Here is a 24,710-nt window from a genome sequence, read left to right as displayed (position 1 = left end):
GCCTACCCCCCCAGCAGCACAGGGGCATGGGGAATGGGGTTTACGGTCAGTTCATCACACATCGTCTCTGCCACTCCTTCCTCCTCAGGGGCAGGACTCATCACACTCTTTCCCTGCTGCAGCGTGGGGTCCCTCCCATGGGAGACAGTCCTCCATGAACTTCTCCAGCGTGAGTCCTTCCCATGGGCTGCAGTTCTTCATGAACTGCTCCAGCGTAGGTCCCTTCCCCGGGCTGCAGTCCTTCAGGCACAGACTGCTCCAGAGTGGGTTGCTCATGAGGTCACAAGTCCTGCCAGAAAACCTGTGCCAGCGTGGGCTCCATTCTCCTTGGGGCCACAGGTCCTGCCAGGAGCCTGCTCCAGCATGGGCTTCCCACGGGATCACAGCTTCCTTCGGGCACCCACCTGCTCCGGCGTGGGGTCCTCCATGGGCTGCAGGTGGGTATCTGCTCCACCGTGGACCTCCATGGGCTGCAGGGGGACAGCCTGCCTCACCGTGGTCTTCCCCACCATGGGCTGCCCAGGAATCTCTGCTCTGGCACCTGGAGCACCTCCTTCCCCTCCTTCTGCACTGACCTGGGGGTCTGCAGGGTTGTTTCTCTCACATATTCTCACTCCTCTCTCTGGCTGCAATTACTGCTGTGCAGGTGGTTTTTCCTCTTCTTAAATCTCTTATCCCAGAGGTACTAGAACCGTCGCTGATGGGCTCAGCCTTAGCCAGCAGCGGGTCTGTCTTGGAGCTGGCTGGCACTGGCTCTGCCAGACATAGGGGAAGCTTCTAGCATCTTTTCACTGAAGCCAACCCTGTAGCCCCCCCTGCTACCAAAACCTTGCCACGTAAACCCAATATACTCACCCACACCAAATACTACTGCATCCGCTCCCTCCACAGCAGAGAGGGTGCTCACACTTCCCATGCTGGACAGGAACCCCCAGGCAGAAACCTCAACTGCAGAGGGACTGGGGATCCCACACACCCCAGGGGTACTCATGCTGTAATCTTCCCTAGGCCAGGAACGCCTGGTGCAATGAGGTATTGTGATTTGGTGGATGGGGGAGAAGTAACTTGGGCATATTAGCTGCAATCAACAGCAATGCGTTTCACCCATAACCCGTTCGGTGTGAATACACACAGGCTGCTTTTCCTATGTGCACACCACCCACCAAAATGTCAGTAAGCTCTTCAGAGGAAAAACCCTCCGAGCATTTGGGTCAGGGAGCAGTATTTTTAATTTCTTAAATCATTGGAATATGCCTTTTGTATAGCCAGACAACTCCTCTTGCTGCGAGGGTTGTCACATCACCTGCACAGAAAGGGTAATACTTTTAACTAAGATTAAAGAGCACGAATTGTGGAAGAAGAACAGCTGGAAAGGCTGCAGTGCTGAGGAGGAGGAGCACAGCAATGGTCACAAAAGCGAGAAGTGATGCTTTTCAAACTGCAGGGACCTAACTGCAAGGAAGATGCATAACAAAGAAAGGAAGGTAGGAGAAAATAGAAGGCGATAAACAGCTTAAGGCAACATTAAGTAATATCACAAAACCAAGAGACTGAGTGATTTATTTCTTAAGACTGTACTTCCATGCAAGCAATCGCATTTGTCATAGACAAGCAGGGTGATTAAGACACACATAGATCAACTTACAGCTCCACAGCTAAAAATCTGTGAGAACATTTTGGATAACTTACAACCAGGTGAAACTGAGTAAAAGGAAAGAGGAAGATGCGTGTGGTGCATCAGGAGCCCGACAGTGAAATGGGTTGGTCTGTGCAACAGCCAAGAGAAATCCCTTCCTATGAGACACCACTCAACATGCTGAAGGCAAAACACTGGCCTGCTGAAGACCAAGGCAAAACTTCTGGACCTAACAGGGCCAGGGCTTCCCTCCATCCTCCCCTCCATTTGCTCAGGTGTATTCCTTTTCCTGCAGGAACCGGCTGCCTGGGTCCCACTCACCAGCTGGTTGGAAAAGAGCACAAAAGTGATTGTAAAGAAACTTTTCTCTGATACTTCGAGGTCCTTTCAGCTGCTTCCCTAGCACACAAAGAGCAGCTGTTAGCACCCAGTCTGAAGGGACGCCGAATCCCCCCGCCCCCCTCCTCCTGACAGGGCCAAGCCTCCCCAGGCTCCCCTCTGTTCTTGGACCGCCCTCGGGAGCCACCGCAAGCTCTCCTGGCCCGAGACCGACGTTTCCAGAGCTGCAAATCACCCACCCAGCCTTCCGCGGAGCTGCTGCCCTCCCACCCCGCGGCGCTGGAGCCCCCCCCGGCCCTCGGGGATGGACAGGGTGACAGGCCCCAGCGGCTGGACGGGAGACCTGCCAAGTCCAGGACCCGCTGGCACCGGACTCCTGCCGCTGCCGGCACCGAGCCCGCCGCCCGCTGAGGCGCTGGGGGCGGGGCGGGGCGGGGCGGGGCGGGGCGCGGCCCTGGCCCCGCCCGCTCTGCAGCGCGGTAGCCTCCCCTCTTCCCCCTACTGCGCAGGCGCCGAGGGAGAGCTGCGCCTGCGCCCCGCCGCGCGCCGGCCTCATGCGCTTGGCCGCCGAGCCGGCCGGCAGCAGCGCGGCGCGCGCTCCGTCCCTCACCCCGCCCGCCACGCACCCTCCGCGCGCCGCCCCGGGGGCCCGGCGGGCACAGGTGAGGGGCGGCAGCGGACGGGACCATGTGGGCAGGCGCGGGGGGGAGGGCGGGCGGGACCACGCGGACCCCCGCGGAGGGGGGGCGACGCAGGGGTGGCGGGCGCTGATGGCTCAGCGGGGGCCGCGACTCCGGCGGGAACTTCTGGCGGGGGCGAGCGGCCCTCACCGACAGGCGGGAATGGCGGGAGGGGGCCGCTGACAGGCGGGGGAACTCGGGGGGTCGCTGACAGGGAGGGAATGGCGGGGGCTGGTCGCTGATAGGGGGCAATGGAGGTCTGGTGGCTGTCAGGAATGGCGGGGGCCCGGGGCTCCTCCAGGCAGCGGGTCTGTCCCCGCCTGCCCCGGGGAGAGCCCTCGCTGAGGCGGTGTCGGTGTCGGGCAGCGAGGCAGATGAAGTACATCCTGGTCACGGGTGGGGTGATCTCGGGCATCGGCAAGGGGATCATCGCCAGCAGCATCGGCACCATCCTCAAGTCCTGCGGGCTGCATGTCACCTCCATCAAGATCGACCCCTACATCAACATTGACGCTGGCACCTTCTCCCCGTACGAGCACGGTGAGTGGCCTCGCGGGGCCGGGGCCGAGCTGTCAGCGGGCAGCCGGCCCTGAGCTGGGCACCGGGGTCTTCCAGGTGGGTCCTGGGGCTGGCTTTGCCTGGAAGGAACCATCTCCTTTGCATGGTGGAAGAGGTTGCATCTGGTCCTGTGTGTCGGACCTGCAGGCTGAGCCTGTCAGCAGCTCCTGACTGACTGGTCGGGCTGATCGTGCCACCAGCAAACAGCAGGGATGAGCTCTCTGGTCTTTTATGATTGCTTCCTGGTCGAGGGATTCAGTCGTCTTTGTTATATAAGGCTTTTAGTTTTATTAGCCACTCCTAAACTTGCTGCAGCAATCAAAGAAGGTGTTTCCTTACATTGAATTCATTCAGCTGTCACAGGCAATACCAACAAATTGCTTATGTGGACCATTTCACCTTGACATGTGCGCTTGTGCCTTTTTCTGTGTGCTACAGGGGAGGTGTTTGTGCTAGATGATGGAGGGGAAGTGGACCTGGACCTTGGTAACTATGAGCGCTTCCTCGATATCCGACTCACCAAAGACAACAATCTGACTACTGGGAAGATCTACCAATATGTCATCAACAAGGAGAGGAAGGGAGACTATCTTGGCAAAACTGTCCAAGGTGACGTGAAGCTTCACTTCTGATGCTTAGTAATATGTTCTGTATTTCTGTCCTGGTTGGATGCTTCTGCATTTGTTAGATGCTGTCCTTGTGATTATTTTTTTTTAGTTTGGTTTTTTTTAAGAGGGGAAGTAGAAGACACACCAGTGCAGGTGTAGTGGTGCGTGCCACACTGAATCAGGTTACCTGTAAGCCTCTCAAAACTTTGCAGTGCACAGCAATATATGGCCTATTGTTTGGACTGTATGCTGGACTTGGGTCTGACTGTCTAACGTAGCCAATAGTAAATGCAAACAGACTTCAGACTAATATACCTGTGGATTATTTGTTAGCTGGTTAAAATGGTTATTGCTTTTGATAGCTGTCGCATTATTAGAAAACCCAGAGGCTCGTTGAGGATCAGATCAGTCCCTTTCCTTTCTGAGCATCCTCCACAGCTGGTTTGGATAAGGACTTTTACAGACAGTTTAAAACAGAGTAACTCGCTCTGCTTAGAGCAAAGAACTGTTTGTACTTGAATCTTGCAGCTTAAAGGAAACATTGCTTACATGTGTTTAAATTGAGGCAGGATTACATTTCCTGCCAAGACACTTCTCTTGAAAATCACAGCCAAGAATAATCACTTCAAAAATGTATACTTCTTTAAAGTCACAAATCAGTGCTGAAGTGATATGGGAAGCACTGGCTAGTTATTTTCAATAATTTGCTCTGTAATTAGTTAGAGGGAAAAAAACGCATGGGTTGTGGCTTTAACCCTTGCCTGGTTTTCTTTTTCAGTTGTTCCTCACATCACAGATGCTATACAAGAATGGGTAATGAGGCAGGCACGAATTCCTGTAGATGAAGATGGCATTGAACCCCAAGTTTGTGTGATTGAGGTTTGTAGCTCTTAAAAAAACCAAAACCTACAGTTTTGCTTCTTGTATGGAGTAAACTGAACTATATTTGGCTTAGTAAAATTTTTTTACAGTCATGTTCAACTTTGCATGTTATTGAGTTGGTTAAAAATCCCCCTTGTTAGCATCGCTTATTCAGTCTAATCTTTTGAATGCTCTGTGTCTGCATCTGCATGTAGAAGGACTGAGGTCTTGGACAGTTATATTTTTGAGATGCTTTGCTCTCTAGTGTAATGTGAATTAGTCTGTAGAATTAATTTTAGCTCTTGTAACTTTATATGCCAAAGTTGATGAGTTAATCACGCTGTGCCCATTTCTCCCTTGGTGGATAGAGGGAGGGTAGGTAAATCCCCTGGAAACAGTTGTCTAACCTCCTTAGCGGTAAAGGAAGCCTTGCAGTGACTAGTTCAAGCATAGACCTAGAAAAGGGAATGGCACAAGTTAGTGGTGACAAACCAAATGCAGTTTCCTGTGCATCGTATGGGACATCCTGCTGCCAGAGGAGACAGAGTAGGGTAAAGGCTCTGAGACTGCTGAGTTGGCTGGTGGGGTATGCTAATAGAGGAGAGAGGGAGCTTGTCAGAGTGCCGGGGTCATGGTGACATAGGACTATCTCTGCAGCTTGAGTGCCAATTTCTGTTCCAGGATTTACAAGCCTGGATCCTGAAGTACCTAGGAGGCACTATCTGACAAAACACAGGAGGTTGTCAGTGCTCCAAAGAATGCCTAGTCTTTGTTCCTGCATGTGTCCAAAACTACTCTATATTGTTATTAAAACTTAACAGAAATTTTGCTTCTCAGTTCCACCTAATGTTCATAAATGATAATTTTAACATCTAAATCTTTTCCCTGAAGAGAGAATAGAGGTAAAGCTAATGTCCCTGGAGAGGTGCTGCCCATATGAGAAGCTGTTTTTCTTGTGGCTTTTTGATTTTGGGGGAAATCATGAAGGTAAAATAATAGTTGGGGTAGATTGGAGGCTGTAGAAGTAGTACATACAACTGGCGAATCCTGGTGCTTTTCATATTGGGTGTTGATGCTCCTTTAGGGAATCGGAGGGAGGTGGTGGGGAGATGTTTTAGTGTTCTTTTATGTATGTTTTAGTATGCTTTAGTGTACAAATTCAGTAGGTGATGTTTTGGTACTAACTTTAATTCTAAATGTCTTTTGTCTTTTTTAGCTTGGTGGGACAGTAGGCGATATTGAAAGCATGCCTTTTATTGAAGCTTTCCGCCAGTTCCAGTTCAAAGCCAAAAGAGAGAATTTTTGTAACATTCATGTCAGTCTAGTTCCCCAGGTAAGGACCCAAAATGTTTTGGTGGTCAGAGGCTTCCCCAATCCAACACTTGCTTTCTAAATATGTGTTTCTGAAATGCTATACCTATAGGCACTGTTATATTTGTATTTCTATATATAGAAACTTCTGGAAGACATGCAGAGAATATATGGTTATGTATTTAGAAAGGTTCGCAAGAAGTGAACAGAAACTTTTCAAAGTGTGTAAATGTGTAATAAATAGTTGAGAGTTGCAGCAAATGCAATTTTGCATCTTTAACTGCTATTTTTCTCTATGGAATTATCTCCTAGCTTTTGCAGGTAAATTTGCTTTCTAGGGCTGAAAACTTCCAGTTTACTTTCATTTGCATAGCCTTTCATTTCTGCAAAGCTAATATAAAAGTCAGTGAAATAGCCAGACTTCACAGCCATTTAGACTTATTAATAAGATCATATTCCAAGCTTTTCCTGGAGTTCTTTAATATTTGTTGCTCTGTGTTTTTTGTGTTTTTTTGGTTTTTTTTTCTTTTTTCCCCATGCAGATTTACATTACCTGTAGTTCATGAAATAGGTCAGGTTACTTTTGTAATTTCAAAATACGATACTGTGTTTTGAAACATAACCTGGTTTCCCGCCCCCCCCGCCCCGAGTTAATATTTTTAGTGTGTGTTTTGATCTTTAACAGTAATTTCATAGACTCTCACATCTGATGCTATGTAAGCCATAACAATCTGAGTGGCAGTTGCCCTTGGTTCAGAGATTCAACTAAGAAAATGTATTATGAAGCAGTGCTATGATAAGAATCAGTTAATTAGGAATCACAAAGAAAAACAAAATATCCTTATGTGCCAAGTAGATGGGGTGAACTCCAGTTAATATCAGAAGCATGTGAAGGTGTTTTATGCCATATAATGCGTGATATAACCTCATCTGTATTATCTGCTCTGGTTTTGGAGACAATTTATGGTATTAACCAAACAAAAAAAATCTCTACTGCAGGAGTCACTGCTGAAAAAATTCTTCCATGGTTATGTTAACAACAGCAGAGAGTGTTCCTCGTCTTGAAACTGGATTTAACAGAGCAGCTTGATAGTTACTGGAGCGCAGATCAATCTTCGTTCTCTTCTCCTCTCTCCCTCTCTTCCTTTCCACTTCTGTCCAGGCTAGGTGATTTACAGAGAAAAAATTAGAAATATGAAATACTAGGTATTTGGAGGGAGCAGTAGATAAAATCCTTAGGTTCTCTGCTCTCTCCTTCCCTACTATAATGCATACCTACTCACTGTACAAACTTGAACTCTGCTTTCTGCCAGTTGCTTTCAGTCTTGGAGATTAAAATGGTACTGTACAGGGGTATTTAAACTTCATGTGAATTGTCTAAGAACTGGGTCAAAGTTTTTACAAGATGAATTGGGGTGGAGAGTCCCAATTAGCCTGACAAATCACTGCTACATATCATCACAATTTGATATGCTAATTTCTGCTCTTCTCTGACCAGCCAAGCTCTACAGGCGAGCAGAAGACTAAACCCACCCAAAACAGTGTTCGTGAACTCAGAGGTCTTGGTCTCTCACCAGATCTGGTAAGGTTTGCTGCATGGCTTTGTATTTAAAAATGCAGTACTGGCATATTGCAACAACATCCTAGTCTAAGTAATGCTTAGGTTGAGAGCTCTTGTGTATTGGTAGTAAACAAGTAAGAGTAACTGAGTTGGGTTTTTTCCCCAGGCTGTGGAGACTGCAGAAGGGCAGCTTTTTAGAGGTTTATTATATGAATGTCTGAGTACTTCCGTTTTGCTTCACAACCTTGATGTTGCTGTTTTGTTAGATTGTTTGCAGGTGCTCCACTCCATTGGATACCTCAGTAAAAGAAAAGATTTCCATGTTCTGTCATGTTGAACCAGAACAGGTAAAGATTGCTATCTGCACTTCTTTGCAATAAATATTCTAGCTGTTTGTCAAATGCTGAGTGGAGTTTTATCTGAGTGTAGTGTTTTTGTGTTCTAGCTGCATCTTTTGTTAGCTGCATAATTCATTTGCTGCTTTGTCTTACCTATGTTCCTTACAAATGTAACGGCTGTAAAAATAGTCCTTTTTATGCCAGCACCCACGTTTTCTTCCAAGGTAGTTAGCATAGGCTTACAGAATTCTATGGAATCCAAGGTATTTTCTGAATAGCTGGTTTTGACCTTAGTTATCCTTCCACATTCCTTCTGTGAATACAGAAGAATGAGATTTTCCAGTATTGAGATGCCAAAGAGTATTTGCCCCAAATTAGGTTTAGAGGATACATGAATGTATTTTGTACACTGCTCTTTTCATGGTATTATTCTTCCGCTCGAGATTTCATGTGGAGAGATTGCACAGAAAAGTTGAAATGGTATTTGAGAGAAGCATTGCTTCACTTGAATGTTGCATGATATGCAAAAATTCCATGTTAGCATGATTCTTTTTATACTGAGACTACTCTGCATAGCATAGTCTGAGGTAGACCTTGGAAAATAATCAAATGGTCTGTAGGTTAAATATTAGCATCTTCCAGTCTAGCTGGAGCTTGAAAAATTTTGTCTTTTTGTGAAAGACTGAGTATCACTTTGCAATTCCAGTCTCTGTCAAGTAATTTTTATTAATTTTCTGTACAGCAAGATCAAACTGAGTCTTGCAGTTTCAAGTATTACATTCAGAATTAGCTGGCAATAATATTGATGTGTTAGGAGTATGATACCTACCTCTTGTTGGCCAGGAGTTGAAAGTAAGTTGGCTCTTGTCAGTCCCTTTCCAGGAAGTTTAGTGCAATTTTACATGGTTGTTTCTCTGACTGCAGTTGTACTTGAATTGAGAAGTAAGTGCTATTGACTATAAAGGAGGAAAATTTGCAGCCTAAGGGGTTTACTGGTGCAGTGTTGAACTCTGCTTTCAATTTGAGTCCAGAGAAATGAGGATTTAAAAATAGTTGTGCCAGTATATTTTTGATCCTTAAAGTACAGTCTCATTCTTGATAGATAGGTGACAGTTGTCCAGAGCCATCTTTCCTTTTCTGAGGAAGACCATTTCAGTGAACTAGAACTGTTGATGTAGATATTCCTCATTGACCTAAGAATTCTTTGCTTATAGTTGTTTAATCTGAAGTTTGATGAAGGACACCCTGTAAAATTTATTGCTATATTTAGATCGCAGATTTCCCTGGGCTTTAATTAAACTGGGAGCCCTGGTTAAGAGCAACAGTGGTGGGAAACGGGGAAGCTGGGCCTGTGGGCAGTTTAGCTGTACTTTCAATTAAGATTGCCAAGAAGGCTATATCATAGGAGAAGTCTCTTTGAAGTGTTTTTTGAACTTTGCTGTGTGCTCACATAACTTGCATAGCAGCTGACCTTCTTACTGCTAGGTTATCATGTTACAGCCCTTCCCAAGGAGTTCCAGTGAGCAGTAATACCTGGGAAATGTTGAAGGGTGACCTTTTCAAGCATGTGGAAACTAGTATTAAGCTATTCATATGTTGTTCAATAGATACTATTTCCTGGAAGTTTAGGTGGTCATATGATTGTCTGCTAGAGACAGAAGCTCTCTGAATATCTGTCTTCAAATAATTGCCCAGGCACTTAGATCTGTTTTAATGACATTCATTTTGTATGAACAGGTCATCTGTGTTCATGATGTCTCTTCTATCTATCGGGTTCCTCTGTTGTTAGAGGAGCAGGGAGTTGTTGACTACTTCAGACACAGGCTTGACCTTCCCATTGAGAGGCAGCCCAGGAGGATGCTCATGAAGTGGAAGGAAATGGCTGACAGGTGAGCTGCACCACTGGGCATAGTTTGAGTTAAGGGTCCAGATTAGTTTCTCTTCTTGGTCGTTGGTTATTAGGTGATGAGTGTTACTTCATGTTCCTCAAGTGTTCTTATGTGCTCAAATTTCCACCCCCCCGCCCCCGCCAATGTATTTTCTTCCTAGATGTTTAACTGTTTGAAAAAAAATATTCTTCAACATGAGAATCATAGAATCACAGAATGGTTTGGTTTGGAAGGGACCTTTAACAGTCATCTAGTCCAACCCCCCTGCCATGAGGAAGGACATCTTCAACTAGATCAGGTTGCTCAGAGCCCTGTCCAGCCTGCCCTTGAATGTTTCCAGCGATGGGGCATCGACCACCTCTCTGGGCAACCTGTGCCAGTGTTTCACCACACTCATTGTGAAAGATCTCTTCCTTATATCTACTCTAAATCTACTCTTTTTTAGTTTAAAACCATTACCCCTTGTCCTATTGCTACAGGCCCTACTAAAAAGTCTGTCTCCATCTTCCTTATAAGCCCACTTTAAGTATTGAAAGGCCTCAAGAAGGTCTCCCCAGAGCCTTCTCTTCTCCAGGGCTCAACAACCCCGACTCTCTCAGCCTTTCTTCACAAAATCCTGTAAGATAATGTTGCTGAGTTCCATATCTTGTGTTGGTAGTTTACTGTCTATGTCAAAATCAGTTTGAAGTAATTAAAACGTGGACAGCTCTGCCCTCCCTTTTTATACAAAAAACCCCAGTGACATTACAAAGTGTTGAAATCCTTTTGTAGGTATATGTAGGAGTCATCAGGAGCGTCGATAAAAACATACCTTTTGAGTATGCTTTCAAGCAAGTGAAACGACTGTTTTGTAACTGTTCTGAGACTCCTAGGACACAGTGATTTTTTTATTGTGGGGAATAGACTCCATGTTCATGGGGAAATAGTGAATTGAGTCTTCTCAGTCAGCATTCTGGCCCTTTCTGAAGCCGTAAGTATGTTTGTCCTTTGTCCTGGTTTTGGCTGGGATAGAGTTAACTTTCTAGTAGCTGGTATAGTGTTAGTTTTGGATTCAGTATGAGAAGAATGTTGATAACACTGATGTTTACAGTTGTTTCTAAGTAATGCTTAGTCTAAAGCCAAGGATTTTTCAGCTTCTCATGCCCAGCCAGCAAGAAGGCTGGAGGGGCACAAGAAGCTGGGAGGGGACACAGCCACGGCAGCTGACCCAAACTGGGGGAAGTTGGCCCTGGGGAGGTGTGGATGGATTACTGCTCAGGAGCTAACTGGGCATCTGTTGGCGAGTGGTGAGCAATTGCATTGTGCATCACTTGTTTTGTATATTCCAAGTCTTTTATTATTGTTAATATTATAATTATTATTTTCTTCATTTCTGTTATATTAAACTCTTCTTATCTCAACCCTTGAGTTTTAGGGTTTCTTTCCGATTCTCTCCCCTATCCCACTGGGTGGGGGGGAAGTGAGTGAGCAGCTGCGTGGTGCTTAGCTGCTGGTTGGGGTTAAACCATGACATCCTTATACGAAATTAATTTTCAAGATCTAGGTATTTTCCTTTATATGCCGGACACAAGCCACCACTGTCAATAACATTTTCTTTGGATGGGGAAAGCCCTCCATAACCATCTTGGTTGAAGGTACTTAGCAATTCTGAAATAAACTTCAACAATCTCTTAGCTGTAGCCAAGAATGCTGTGTAAATCCCATGCTGCCAGGTGCTGAGGATTGAAAGTGTAGGCAGTACGGCCTTAGGACTCTAGAAGTCTGTGCTGGTTTTGGCTGGGATAGAGTTAATTTTCTTCATAGTAGCTAGTGCAGGGCTATGTTTTGGATTTGTGCTGAAAACAGTGTTGATCATGTAGAGAGATACTTTCATTACTGCTGAGCAGTGCTTACACAGAGTGAAGGCCTTTTCTGCTTCTTACCCCACCCCACCAGCAAGTAGGCTGGGGGCACACAAGAAGTCAGGAGGGACACAGCCGGGACAGCTGACCCCAACTGACGCAAGGGATATTCCATAGCATATGACATCATGCTCAGTATATAAAGCTGGGGGAAGAAGAAGGAAGGGGGGGACACATTTGGAGTGATGGTGTTTGTCTTCCCAAGTAACTGTTATGCGTGATGGAGCCCTGCTTTCCTGGAGATGGCTGAATACCTGCCTGCAGATGGGCAGTGGTGAATGAATTCCTTGTTTTGCTTTGCTTGGGTGTGTGGCTTTTGCTTTACCAATTAAACTGTCTTTACCTCAACCCGTGGGTTTTCTCACTTTTATCCTTCTGATTCTCTCCCCCATCTCACTGTGAGGGGAGGTGAGTGAGTGGCTGTGTTGTGCTTAGTTGCTGGCTGGGGTTAAACCATGACAAAAGTCCTTTCTGTATTTCTAGCTGTTGAAGTGAACTCAGTCAGAAGCAGCGTGGGAAGATGCTGTACAGTATAAACATATGCAGAGTTGTGCCTTGATCCTCTCTTCTAATAGTTTACTGCAGACTTTGAATCTAATACAGCTTCCTGAAAAGACAGTTTGGATCTACTCAAAATGGCTTTTCAGCATAATGAGAGATGAGTTAACGTATACATGACTTTCTGCAACTGTTTTTCTCTGTCACTTTTTTTTTCTTCTTTCTTTTAATCTTGCTTTGATGTTTTTAAGTCATAATTACTATAAAAGGTCATCTCTTCCAAAGTCGTCATCTTTCTAGTTGGACAGACTTTCAAGAGCCCAACTGTTGATGTTACTTGAAAAGCTGAATAGAATGTGATTCTTGCCCCCATTTTCCTGTGAAATAACCATTGTGTTTTGATTTTATGTAGGTATGACCGTCTCCTTGAAACATGTTCCATTGCGCTCGTTGGCAAATACACCAAGTTTTCAGATTCCTACGCATCAGTCATTAAAGCACTGGAGCATTCTGCACTGGCTATCAACCACAAACTTGACATTAAGGTAGGGGTGGGTGCGTGTGTGTTAAAATTTCTCCTCCATACTCCTTCCATATACAGTGCTACCCATCTTAATTAAGTTTTTCACAAACCTATAGACAGTAAGGGGGAGTTGATTCAGCCAGTGAACTTTAAATTGTCCTTGGATTACAGCATGAAAACATCTGTTGTCAGGCATAAAAAGGCTTCAAAGGAAACCAGCCTTTCATCCTGTAAGATATACAACGTGTCCATATAATTGATGGGAACTCTTCAGTGCTCAGTGTTGCGTGCTGAACTGTGATAGAGTGGTAGATGTATTTGAGGAGGGCACTGTTTGCTTTAATTTCTCTGACAGTTGTTGAAAGTAATCCTTTTTTTAGGGTTGTTGCTGTGGTACTCACAGGTTTTATGATGCTTCTGCCTCATGCTTTATTAAGGTTTTAATGCTGGTTTGGCTGCACAGGTGCTTCTAAGGGTCTTGGTTGTAGCTATATGCTCTGAAGAGGTGGAATATGTATCTGTTGTCAGAAATTTTACTTTCATTTAAATATACTTTTTAAATGTCTAGCCATTTCATCATGCCAGAGAGTCATGGAAATAGGTGCTTGCTTTATAACAGCACTGTTCTATGTTTGGGTTACTTTTCAACTTACAAAAGCAGTAAAGGAGAAAAGAAGAAAAACAAGTAAGACTGGTGAAGGGTAAACCCTGCACATGCATCCATGGGTACTTCCTGACACAGCTGTATTTGTATAGTTCAGAAGGGGAATGGGTTCTGTGAGCCCCATGCATGGAGATCTTATGTTGGGTTAAAAGAACTGTTTAGCAGTATTCCAACCTTAAAAAAAACCCAAAGAACAAAAATGGCTGTTCAAAAGGGTTAGCAGACTGCCAGAACGTTCAGAAGTTCAGAGATACTGGAATGCTGGAGATGAGAAACTGGAAAATTTGCAGGGTTTTTCCATAAATATGGAGCATTGGTCATAACATCATTTAATTACAACAGCCTGTGTTTCACCATATCCTATTTTGTTCTTCAGCCCCTCTTGAAGATTAAATGATGTATATTTGAAGAGGTAGTGATGCAATTTTTTCCTGCTGTGTGGTTGTTTCTGCCTGCATAGCTGTGCATTCCCGTCTTGCTGTGCTCCATTAAGGCTTCACATTTAATGAGTCTAGGTCTCATGGACTTCATGTATGTCACAGTAGAGCTGCAGAGAAGGGAAGACAGAAAAAACATGGTGTCTCTTTGTGCATCAGTAGTAGGATGGTGGGGGAAAGCAGTTTTGCTGACTAGCAGACAGGAAATCAGCCCAGAAAAAACATAAGCAAGTATCCAGTAGGAAACAATTCTAGAGCTATGCAGGAAGAATGATGACATCTTAATTTAATGAGAATTAAGGAGACCCTGTACACTCTTGTGGCAGTATTTCATCATCCTTTTTTGGATTTCTTCCCAGTATATTGACTCTGCTGACTTGGAGCCAGATACTCTGCAGGAAGAACCTGTCCGATACCATGAAGCTTGGCAGAAGCTGTGTGGTGCTGAGTAAGACCAATACTTGCTATTTCTTTGGAGCATGTCTAATAAACTTGCTGCTATTGACAGTTTTGGAATTAAGAGCCTCACTGGAGATTATTTTCTTAGGCACTGTACCGGCACACTCTGACATTGCACCAAATACTCTCAGTGAAATTTAGGATAAGATGTAAAATGGAAAATTGTTAAATAAGTGAGGGAGTTTGTGAAAGGCAGCAGGAGGGGAGATGATCATGCAGATGAGGATATGCACAGGTTTAGTGGGGAAACAGGGTGAAAGGAAATGAGGGGAAAGGATAGGTGCTGGCAAAGGCTATTAAAGCCAGAGAGAGAGGACAGAAGATGTAAATGTGGTATAAAGTTCTTTAGGAAGAAAGTGTGAGAACGGACAAAGTGTTAGGATGCAGAAGAATGCTACGAGTTAGCCCAGAAAACAAGAACAAGTAGGGCTTGGTAGCCCTCAGGGAGGCGGGCTTTGGGTGCTACCAGGAGAACAAAGAACCTCCTGCAGAATCTGGTGTCCTTGTGCCTGTGGTTAAGACAACTTGATACTGCAGCCAGCAGCTTCTGCAGCATGAGCCTGACTGGATGATATGTTTGCAGACATGTTTGGTGCAGAGCATGTGAGTCATGCAACATGAACCATTCCAGTATTGTAACCTGCATTGTATTTGTAATTTCTTGGAAAGGTAAAATTTGCATTTCTAAAATGTTTCCCTGAAAATTCTGTGACATTTTATATGGTGGCTCATGTGAAGTCATACGGAAACCGTGCTGCAGACAGGCTTTGCCACACGGGGCACTTTAAAGCCCTTTTCATGAGCAAGATATTGCAAGTCCAAGATTTTACAGGAGAAGGGTGGTATGTGGTTGGGGGGAACTACGCTGGTGAGCCCCATGTGAATAGAATCTTTTCATCCTCATACAGCGGAGTTCTGGTTCCTGGTGGATTTGGTGTTCGAGGGACAGAAGGCAAAATTCAAGCTATTTCCTGGGCAAGAAAACAGAAAAAACCCTTCTTAGGTGAGAAAGATGTTTCATCCATAAGGAGGAGGACATTGAATAACAGCCTAACTGGTCTGCAGCAAGAGCTTTACTGATTTTCATTAGTATCTAGAATGTACAATTCTGAAGATAATTGGCGGAGGAAGGCCAACTGGGTAATACAGCCATCATCTGTAGTTAGCTCTGAAGTGCTTGGAGTTGGCTGGGATGTGATGACAAGGAATCTCTATAACGAGGGGGTAGGAGTCTCCAAGGAAGTTTCAGAGGAGGCTGTGGTGATCTTGGCACAAAGAAATATGTGACTGCATTTAAACAAAATGAGAGACTGGAAATGTGTGAGCTGTGGATAGGGAAGGGAGCAGTGGAGTAAAACTTGTCAGAGCTACTTGGTACAGAGTGAGCAGACCCCTAAATCCAAGTCAAAGGTCTGTCTCATCCATGTTTTCCTCTGACTCACGTCTGCTCTGTGAAGGTGTGTGTGCTTTGCAATATGGGCTCAGCAGTCCTTGTCTTGACTTGATCTGTGTTCTGCCTTGCCTTCTGCAGGAGTTTGTTTGGGAATGCAGCTAGCAGTTGTGGAATTTGCACGCAGTGTTCTTGGTTGGCAAGGTAATTGCATAAAAGCCTTCCTGGGTTTTCATAATTTCTTTGATTGCTTGAGTAATACCTGTAATTTTTTTAATACCTGTAACTTTTAGTTTTTCATTGCTAGGTAGATTTAAAATTTTTTTCTAGGCCTGTAAAATTCCCCATCTCCTCTGCTAATTCAAAGGAAAAAGAACAGTTTCCGTATCCTATTCAGATAAAAATCAATGGAGTAAGGCATGCTTATGACAGAAAACTTTCTGTTGCTTAGAGTGAGGTTCAGCTCCTGAATAAAACACCTCAGTGGAGTTGTGCTTGTGTATGCTAGACATCCTAAATTCCCATTGTAGCCAGCGGGAATGAAGACCAAAAAGCAATTCAGCTGACCAGGCAGTTGCACCTACTGCACCAAGTTGAATTGCTTTCTGGGGTCCACTGCTTGGATTGACTAAGTCCCTCTTGTCAAAACTCCCTTTACAGAGTGCTAAATTTAGTTTCTCAGCCTGATTCTGAGTCTCACTAGTAGTGAAGATAGGGGAAAATGTGTTTCTCAGAGTACTTCTGCTCCCTTCTTGCTCCCTGGCTTTATTTAAAATATTCTAAGCTGTTCAATATGTGCTTTTCCTGAATGACCCTTGCTTTCATCACTGATAGCACTGAACTAGTTGCCCTAAGATTGTAACCTCCAGGCAGTCTCAGAAATTCATGTCAAACAGTGCTGACAGAGTTCTGTTTCTGTTGTCTGGAGCTGAGCTGGCAGCTCTGTGCAGGTGAGTGGCTCAGCACAGTTAAGGTTGCCACTTGCCAGAAGCGTGGGGATGAGCTGCAGCTGTACATGGGGGAGGTCCTGTACATGCATGTCACAGTGTGAGGGACTTTGTGTTTCTAATTGATGAATGTTACATTGCAGATGCTAACTCGACAGAATTTGACCCCAGAACTGCTCATCCAGTGGTGAGTTTATGATGACTTGCTTGTAATACCCTTTCTGTGCTAGACTTCTCTCCACATACCTGTTGGTACAGTTAAGAGCTTGGATTATTATTTCTTTTGGCTTTTAAGTCTGTCTTCTGTCATCTACTAATCTGAAAAAATGTCTTTGCCTAGTTAACTGTATGGCAGTTGCTGCTTCATAGAAGATTGCAGTGCTCATTATAGGTGAAACACTGATTTTTTTTTTATTTTATTTTTATTTTTAATTGCACTTTTTCATAAAACAAGGTGTTTTCTAGGAGGTAAAAGGTTCTTAAAGGGCAGTTTGAAAGCTAACTGATTTCACAGGTAAATGTTAAAGATTTGGTGATATCCAAATTCCACTGCATAACTGTTTAATTATGATCTCAGAAATTAACATAGACAGACATAAATTCCTTGCAACATTTGTGGACAGATTTCTGAACCTGCCTTTCTAAGACTGCAGGCTCTACGTGCCTTGTCCAGGGTCCACCATAATGATTTGCTTCTGCTATAATTTAAAATGCTACTGAAAAGGAAGAAGTTTTCAAAAACAACAGCTTATGAAGTTATTTATCAAAGTATAAGGGATTCTGATTTGGGGGTTTTGTTTCTGTAAATTTTTTTTTTTTTTTTTTTTTTTTTTTTTTTTTTTTTTTTAACATTTGGTTCAGTAAATAGCACAGTATTTATTAGTGCATGTGATCTGTGTAGGCTTTGACTGAGACCATTTCCTATGCTAAAGGTTCCTGAAAAGCTGCAAACCTTCTGTATGTTCTGCACAGCCTTTACTAGGATAACTCAGCTAACTAATCTAGTTCTGTTGGTCTACCTTGTCAAGACAATGTTGCTTGGGTTAGTTTGCCTGTTTTCTGTAAGGATGTTGGTTTTTTTCCCCTCATTAATGTTTCAGAGTCTGCCTGGGACTGTTATCCCTCCCTCAGTCTCACCTTCCTCTCTGAATGCTTTTTGCAGGTCATAGACATGCCAGAACATAATCCTGGGCAAATGGGTGGGACCATGAGGCTTGGCAAGAGACGGACACTCTTCCAAACCAAGAATTCAGTCATGAGTAAGGCATTTCTTACCTCTTTTGGAAGTGTTTCCTGGGAATGATGTGCATGTGTGGTGGGCATTGGGAAGTGAGACCTGGGAGTGTTAAGCATCCTTGAATGGTGGGTGTTTGCAGATTTTGTTCTGGTAGTGAAGTGGAGATCAATGAATTTGGTCCCTTCTAGAAGTGGCAGATTCTGGTGATGCTGTTCATATGAACTTGTTAAAACTTGGCATCGTGCGAACTGTTCAGCATTTGCTCTAAGAAATGTCTTCCTTTTGGTGCAGGGAAGCTATACGGAGATCATGATTTCTTGGAAGAGAGACATAGACACAGATTTGAGGTAAAATTGCTGTTGTAGGTATTGAGCTTTTCTGTGTAATACAAACACAAGAGATCATGGGTTTTCTTGCTTCCGGTCTTCTAGGTCAATCCAGAATTGAAGAAGTGTTTCGAAGAGCAAGGTTTGAAGTTTGTAGGCCAGGATGAGGAAGGAGAGCGAATGGAAGTAGTTGAGTTGGAAGGTAGGTACTTAAGCAGTTAGTTTGTGGGTGGTGGTATTTACAAGGGAAAATGTTTGGAGGGTAATCGAGCAGGTTTTTGTGTGGGACACTAAAAGAAGAATCCCATGTGCCTGTCCATTTAGGGACAAAAGGCAGAAAAGAAATGACACTTCTTCCCCATCATCAGGGCTTCAGTGTGATCAGCACTTTTAACTGCAGTTCAGCCACAGGCTTAAGTGACTTGACATTAATATTTTCTGTTTCTTAGACCATCCTTTCTTCGTTGGTGTTCAGTACCACCCTGAATTCCTCTCTAGACCAATTAAGCCATCTCCCCCATACTTCGGCCTCCTCCTGGCATCTGCAGGAAGACTCACACATTATCTACAAAAGGGCTGCAGGCTCTCACCCAGGTAGGTTGAAGGAAGACACCAGTCAGACCTTTCACAGGGCAGTGCTTCTTCCTACAGGATAAACCAGAGAATCCTCTTGGCACAAAGTTACTGTGTGGTAACTAGGGGGTATTTGCAACACCTCTTCTTTCCACTCTTTCTTTGAAACTTCTTGTCTTGCATTTTAAGATTGACTGTAGTGCCATAGAGCTGTCCCACAGTGAGGTCCTGACTTCAGGGAGAGTAACTCTGTAGTCTTGTGTTTGGGGAAACTGCAGCTGGGCCTGCTCTTTTAGGTGATTGGAGACCTCATGGGGTTTTCCCAATGTTCCTTGCACAAGTTCTAGGTACAGGTTGGTCCTTAAGAAACTTGTTCCTGTTGCTGGTTTAAAGAGTGAGCCCTGGTGGTAGCAGCTTCTTTTTTTTTTTCTGCTGACTTAAGCTGTCTTTTTTCTCAGTTTGCAAAGCAACTAATGTTTTGGGTAGACTTAATGGTGCATTTACTTTCTTCTGCTACTCCCTAATGCCTTGCAGTTCTGCTCAGCAGTTGTGGCAATGTGCAACAAATAAACGTCACTTTGGTAGTGACCCATTTTTGTCCTTATGGAGAACACAGAGGATTTGCTTGTGTAGCTGGAGTGCTAACATGCACTAAACAAAAAAACCCAAACTAAATGCAAAAGAGAAATAGCGCTGAATGTATTAAACTAAAGCAATGCAAAAAGGAAAGTATTGGCCTTTCTGGGTTGAGCTGCAATGCAGCTGCACCACAGGAATCCCTGAGTCAGTGTCTGGAGAATGGCTGTCAGTTGTGCTCTGACTGATCTGCTCTGAAGAGAGTTTCTCTGTGAAGGTGCCTCATTTCCATGCTTCCAAGGGTTGAGGGATATTTTAATTTCCTGCTTTTGCACATTTGAGTTTGAATTTACTTCTCACAGCAGAGGAGCTGAAGTTTCCTCTGTACTGCAGCATCCTAAGTTAGTTTTATCTGCTTTTGGAGTCCTTTGTGATTGTGGTCACAAACTGTTTCATGGTTAGCATATTATCTAAAAATATTGGTGACAGTTATAGCCCAGCCTGTACTTCCCATTATTCCTGTGCTTTTGTAACTCTTATCAAATTTTCAGGTAAGTCTCGATCATTGCACTTTAATGAGGTTTGCATGTGACAACAAACTTGGGGGAACAGACTATACACTTGAGGATGAGGCTGCTATTCTGAGGGACCTGGGCTGGAGGAGTGGGCCGACAGGAACCTGATGAAGCTTAACAAGGACAAATGCAGAATCCTGCGCCTAGGAACCCCTTGCAGTCACACAGGCTGGGGACTGAGCAGCTGGGCAGAAGCTCTGCTGACGAGGTCTTGGCGAACAGCAAACTGAACATGAACCAGCAGTGCGTGCTGGCAGCGAAGGAAGGACAAACAGCATCCTGGGCTGTATAAGTAAAAGCACAGCCAGTAGATGGAGAGAAGAGATTATGTCTCTTCACTTGGCATTTGTTAGACCACATCTAGAATATTCTGTGCAGTTTGGGGTTGCCCAGTAAAAGTAAAACATTGATAAATTGGAGAGAGGTTAGTGGAGGGCTACTGAGAAGGCCAGGAGGTTGGAGTACTTGCCCAGTGAGTAGAGGGCAAAGGAGCTGGGCTTGTTCAGCCTGGAGGAGGGAAGACTTTATGGGGCACCTAGGAGCAGCCTGCCAATACCTACAAAAACGTTATCAAGAAGATGAAAACAGGATCTTTACAGAAGTGCATAGTGGGAGGATGAGACACAATGGACGTAAATGGAAATAAGAGGTCCGACTGGTTATAAGGAAAATCTTTTTCACCATTAGATCAGTTGTGCATTGGTGCAAGTTGCCCAGAAAGGCTGCGCAGTCTCTGTCCTTGGAGAATTTCAGCATGTGACTGGATAAAGCCCTGAGCAGCTGTGTCTGATCTGATAGCTGTCCCTGTGGTGTAACTTTCCTGAGGTCCCTTCTGATCTGAATTATTTTGTGATTCTGAAAAAGCTGTTTAATGGATTAAAGGCAATCAGCTGTTACTGGAAAGCTGAAATAGAATGGCTTATGGGTGGTTAACCAGTCTCCTATTTCCTATTTAATGAATTTCATGTAGAATAACTTTGCCTTATAAAATACCTATTACATGTATAATGATTTTAATTCACAAACCTTAAAATTGATGATGACTCAGCCCTATTTCCAAAGGGACAGCTACACTAGGAATTTTGTGTGCTCTGCTTTTCAACCTCAGCTTAGCGGTACTTACTATCAAACCCCACTAACTGCTGATGCAAATCTAGGTCTATAAAGGACTTGTGCTCCATAAAACAAAATCTTTCTGAATTCTGCAGAGACACCTACAGTGACAGAAGTGGCAGCAGCTCGCCTGACTTGGAGATAACAGAGCTGAAGTTTCCATCAGTAAATCATGACTGATTCCTGGTAACTTCTAATGACCTCAACCTCCTTTACTTACGGAAAAAATTCCTTGCTCAGTCTTTCCTCCTGGCTTCTGAATGTTTCATATCAGTAGAAAACTAGCACACCATGAGAAGTGCTGGTGCTCACACACATGTTCCAGCTATGCTGTGGGGTGCATAATGCCTCATGTCTCTGTAACAGATGTGGGTGGGTATTTCCTTAGCAAATTGACACATATTAAAGTATAAAAATACATGTAGGAGTTTGAGATTAAATTCAAATAAAGAAACAAAGCACAAATACAGCACACATTCCTGAAAATGGAGGCAAAGCTGAGCAAGGGGTTACTGGATGTAGAAAGTTTAGTATTTTGGGAGCAATCTGTCACCTTTGCTAAAGAACTTTTTTGAAATTGCCATTCTCCCCCATCTCTTGAGACAGCAAGTTTCTCTGTCAAACCAGTGCGCTTGAGCTCTGAATTCTAATAGCTGCTACAGATGTTAGGTGGATGCGAAAATCAGATGTATATAATCCAGTCTTGGAGGGGGGGTGGGGCACTAAAACTTAGCATTCAGACTTCACCAGCAAAAAAAGGTAGACTTAATTTTTAAATGAGTTCTCCCTTTGTGCGGTAGGTGATTGTGGATGTAACATTTTTTTTTTTTCCCACTGCTCTAGCTGGTTTCATGTGGTGGTTTTGGAGAAGTTAAGCAGCATTTGTGCACACTCATGTCAAGTGAGAGCAGGGGTTCATTGCTGAATGCCAGGGGACCAAGGATGTCCAACTCTTCCCTCCTCCCCCTTTCCTTCATATAACAGATGCTTCCAAAGCTAACTGCAGAGTGAAAACTAGGGTTAGCCTGAGTCTAGCACAGAATTACTTCCCCATCCATGGTCATGGGACTGGGCCTTTGTGGTGCTGAAGATAGCTGACATTGCTTGGTGTTGGGTTGTTCCAATCTGGCACAGTAGCAAACTAAAAAGCTGAAGAATCCTCTCTGTAAATTTTTATCCTCCTGAAGATATTCTGAACCTTTGGCTTGCTGACAGTATCCAGTGTGCTCACTAATGTGACCAGTCTGGGTGCTGCATCAATACCCGACTGCTTGGAGGCCATCCCCAAATGAAGAAATTGTAGGGAAAATGACATTGCATGTGTGGTGTGTCCCCTGTCCAGCTGACTGGCCTGCTGGTACACGTCTCAGCTTGACTCTCTCTTAATAGCTGTATCATAATGAAGCTTTTCCTTTGGTACTGGCCATGGGCAGTGCTGGGAAGTTAATTCTTAGCTTAACAGTGCTCACTCCCTACAATTTATTTAAATGTTGACTTCAAGAAGGAGCTTGCTTTCTTAGGGGTGTAATACACTGGTCTTAATGTTGCTATAGTGCCCCTCTAAAACTAATAGACATCTCTTGTCCTGGGAGGAAGAGTGTTGTCAGGTCCCATGCGTTAACGTTTGTCTGGGGTGACGTACATAAGACTCGGACTTCAGTGTGCTGGGCAGTTCCAGCCTGTTGCTCTTTGCTGTCAGTAATTTCCTGTTCCTTTTTTTTCTCTCTTCTCCAGATGTGTCTTCGCTGAAGAGAAGAGTCTTCATTAGATTTTCCAGGCATTCTTATAGCAATAGCTTGAACACTGTCAGCTTTGGGCTTTCTTAAGTTATGGTTTTATAATTTTTGTTATGAAATCATGTCCCTTTTATTTCCTCAACTCTTCTGTCCTTGGTTTATCTTCTGCGTAGATTGTTTATTTCTGGAGGAGAGCTCATCACAGCACATGCACCTCTAGACTTTCTTCAGTTAGCACCATCTTGGAGATAAAAAGCAAATTTGGGTATGGGATTTGATGTGTTGGGGAGAATCCAGCTACACACTTCCTTCCTAATGCATGGTAACGCTGGCATGAGTTTATATCTTGGACACTGACAGTTCAGTTGCTTTCTCCAGCCTTTCTGCTCCCTCAGCAGTCTTTGTTACTTACTGGTGAAATTGTGTGGATGAGACTAGATTTTGGGGGCTTGCTCAGTTCTTTGAGCTATGCTGTGCTGCGCTGCAGAGGATGGGTCTGTTCAGCTTTATGCAGTCTTTTTTTTTTGGGGGGGGGGAGATATTTTGTTCTTTTTTTTTTTTTTTTTTTTTTTTCACTAGTATTTAAAAACATTTGGCACTGGTGATCTTGCTGCATTCATTGCCGGCAATGAACTTTTAACCAGGAAAATCTTCCTGGAATAGAGTTAATCTGGAACATGATCAGCTCTAACTGTGATAACGTCACTCTGCAGGGATGCAATTAACTTGGATTGTGTGGGGAAAAAAGAAGAAGAAAAAAAAAAAATCACAACTGTCAGGAAAGCCCATTGTTGCCTGAAACGAGGCGTAACTGTTAGCCCTTCCTATGCCAGTGTTTGCTGGTGCTGCTTCTTGGGCTGGGAACTTTCAACTCCTTGCATCAAGGGGGAGGTACAGAAAAGAAAGTGAACTACTTTCAGATGCTGCCTTTAACAGCTCCCGTGCGATTTGCCTTGGACTGAACAGTTCATGGTGCTTTTTTTCGTTGATTGGAAGTGGAGCCTTCCGTTGCCTTTTTTTATACAGCGGAGCCGCGTGTCCCGCACTCGATGCAATACAGAAGTGCTGTTTTCTGAGGGAGGGGCTTTGCCATTTGCCTGCAGTGTTACTCGGTTCAGTTTGTAGATGCGTGCTGTCCTGCGATGACGAGCTCAGCTTTGCAGTTCTGGGGTGGGAAATGCACTCGTGTCCCCCCCCCTCCCCCCCCCAGCCCCTGCTGCAGTGTAAGCAACAGAGTTTTTGGTCTTTGGTAATTTAGAAGAAAGGAAGAAAGTGTCTCAGTTGTCTGAAGTGTCGTATGTTCAGATCTCTTCATTAAAGTTTGGAGAAAGCTGAACGTCTTGAGCCTGGCTGAGTACTAACTCCTGTGTTGTCTGATGCCAAACTTGAATAAACACTGTCCTGTCTCATCTTAAGTGATTTTTTCCACAGCCCCTCTTGCTTTGTTCCTCAATTATTTTAAACACACGCTGTAAAGCTGCTTTTAGCCTGGAAAGCTTTGAGCATTCTTCGTGTGTGCCAGTTACAACAGTTCTGCAAAAATGAGCAACCGAGTCGAGATGCTCTCTGTACTGAGCAAACACCAGCCATGAAATGGCTGGTCCTCCAGCAGTGTGAGACCATTCCTTATCTGTAGCACAACTTTGTTTTCTTTCTTCTGAAATGTTTTTGTTTTGGCCAAAACTGTGCAACTGAGTTGGTTATTAAATGCTTATTTGTAATAAAATGAGTAACTAGCCAAGAGCTTGCTATATTACTTCCATAGCTCAGAGGGAGGAAAAGGACTAAAGTATAATACTGTCTAATTTTGAATCAAACCAGTGTAAGCTAGAAAAAGTTAGCTGTACTTCAGTGGGTTTTAGACATGTATTTCTAAAGTCTGGCTGAAATTACGAGGCTTCCCCCCAGCACTGGAGAAAAATCTGGGGAACCCGGACTGAGCCTACAGCCTCTGCAGGGTAGAAAAACGAGTTT

General features: G+C 44.2%; 1 protein-coding gene across 1 annotated transcript; it reads left to right on the top strand.

Annotated features, from left to right (window-relative positions):
• The first annotated feature begins 2,506 nt into the window (after positions 1-2,506).
• Positions 2,507-24,472, top strand: CTPS1 (CTP synthase 1). The gene is made up of 19 exons (XM_075047719.1): positions 2,507-2,637; positions 3,022-3,195; positions 3,652-3,822; positions 4,600-4,700; positions 5,899-6,015; positions 7,492-7,575; positions 7,821-7,901; positions 9,630-9,781; positions 12,593-12,725; positions 14,164-14,252; positions 15,172-15,266; positions 15,795-15,857; positions 16,744-16,787; positions 17,763-17,859; positions 18,129-18,184; positions 18,269-18,365; positions 18,613-18,757; positions 21,096-21,186; positions 22,735-24,472. Exons 2-18 carry the CDS (start codon positions 3,030-3,032, stop codon positions 21,178-21,180), a joined length of 1,776 nt encoding a protein of 591 aa, XP_074903820.1. The 5' UTR covers positions 2,507-2,637; positions 3,022-3,029; the 3' UTR covers positions 21,181-21,186; positions 22,735-24,472.
• The last annotated feature ends 238 nt before the right edge of the window (positions 24,473-24,710 follow it).

This window comes from Buteo buteo, chromosome 16 (genome assembly GCF_964188355.1).
Source record: "Buteo buteo chromosome 16, bButBut1.hap1.1, whole genome shotgun sequence".
Lineage (NCBI taxonomy): Eukaryota > Metazoa > Chordata > Aves > Accipitriformes > Accipitridae > Buteo > Buteo buteo.
This window is presented reverse-complemented; position numbering and strand designations above follow the sequence as displayed.

Excerpts from the sequence above, each read along its gene's own strand:
- CTPS1 (XM_075047719.1), top strand. The coding sequence starts at position 3,030 with ATGAAGTACATCCTGGTCACGGGTGGGGTGATCTCGGGCATCGGCAAG. Across the intron at positions 14,253-15,171 it reads CAGAAGCTGTGTGGTGCTGA|CGGAGTTCTGGTTCCTGGTG; the intron begins GTAAGACCAATA and ends ATCCTCATACAG. Across the intron at positions 18,758-21,095 it reads GGCTGCAGGCTCTCACCCAG|AGACACCTACAGTGACAGAA; the intron begins GTAGGTTGAAGG and ends TGAATTCTGCAG.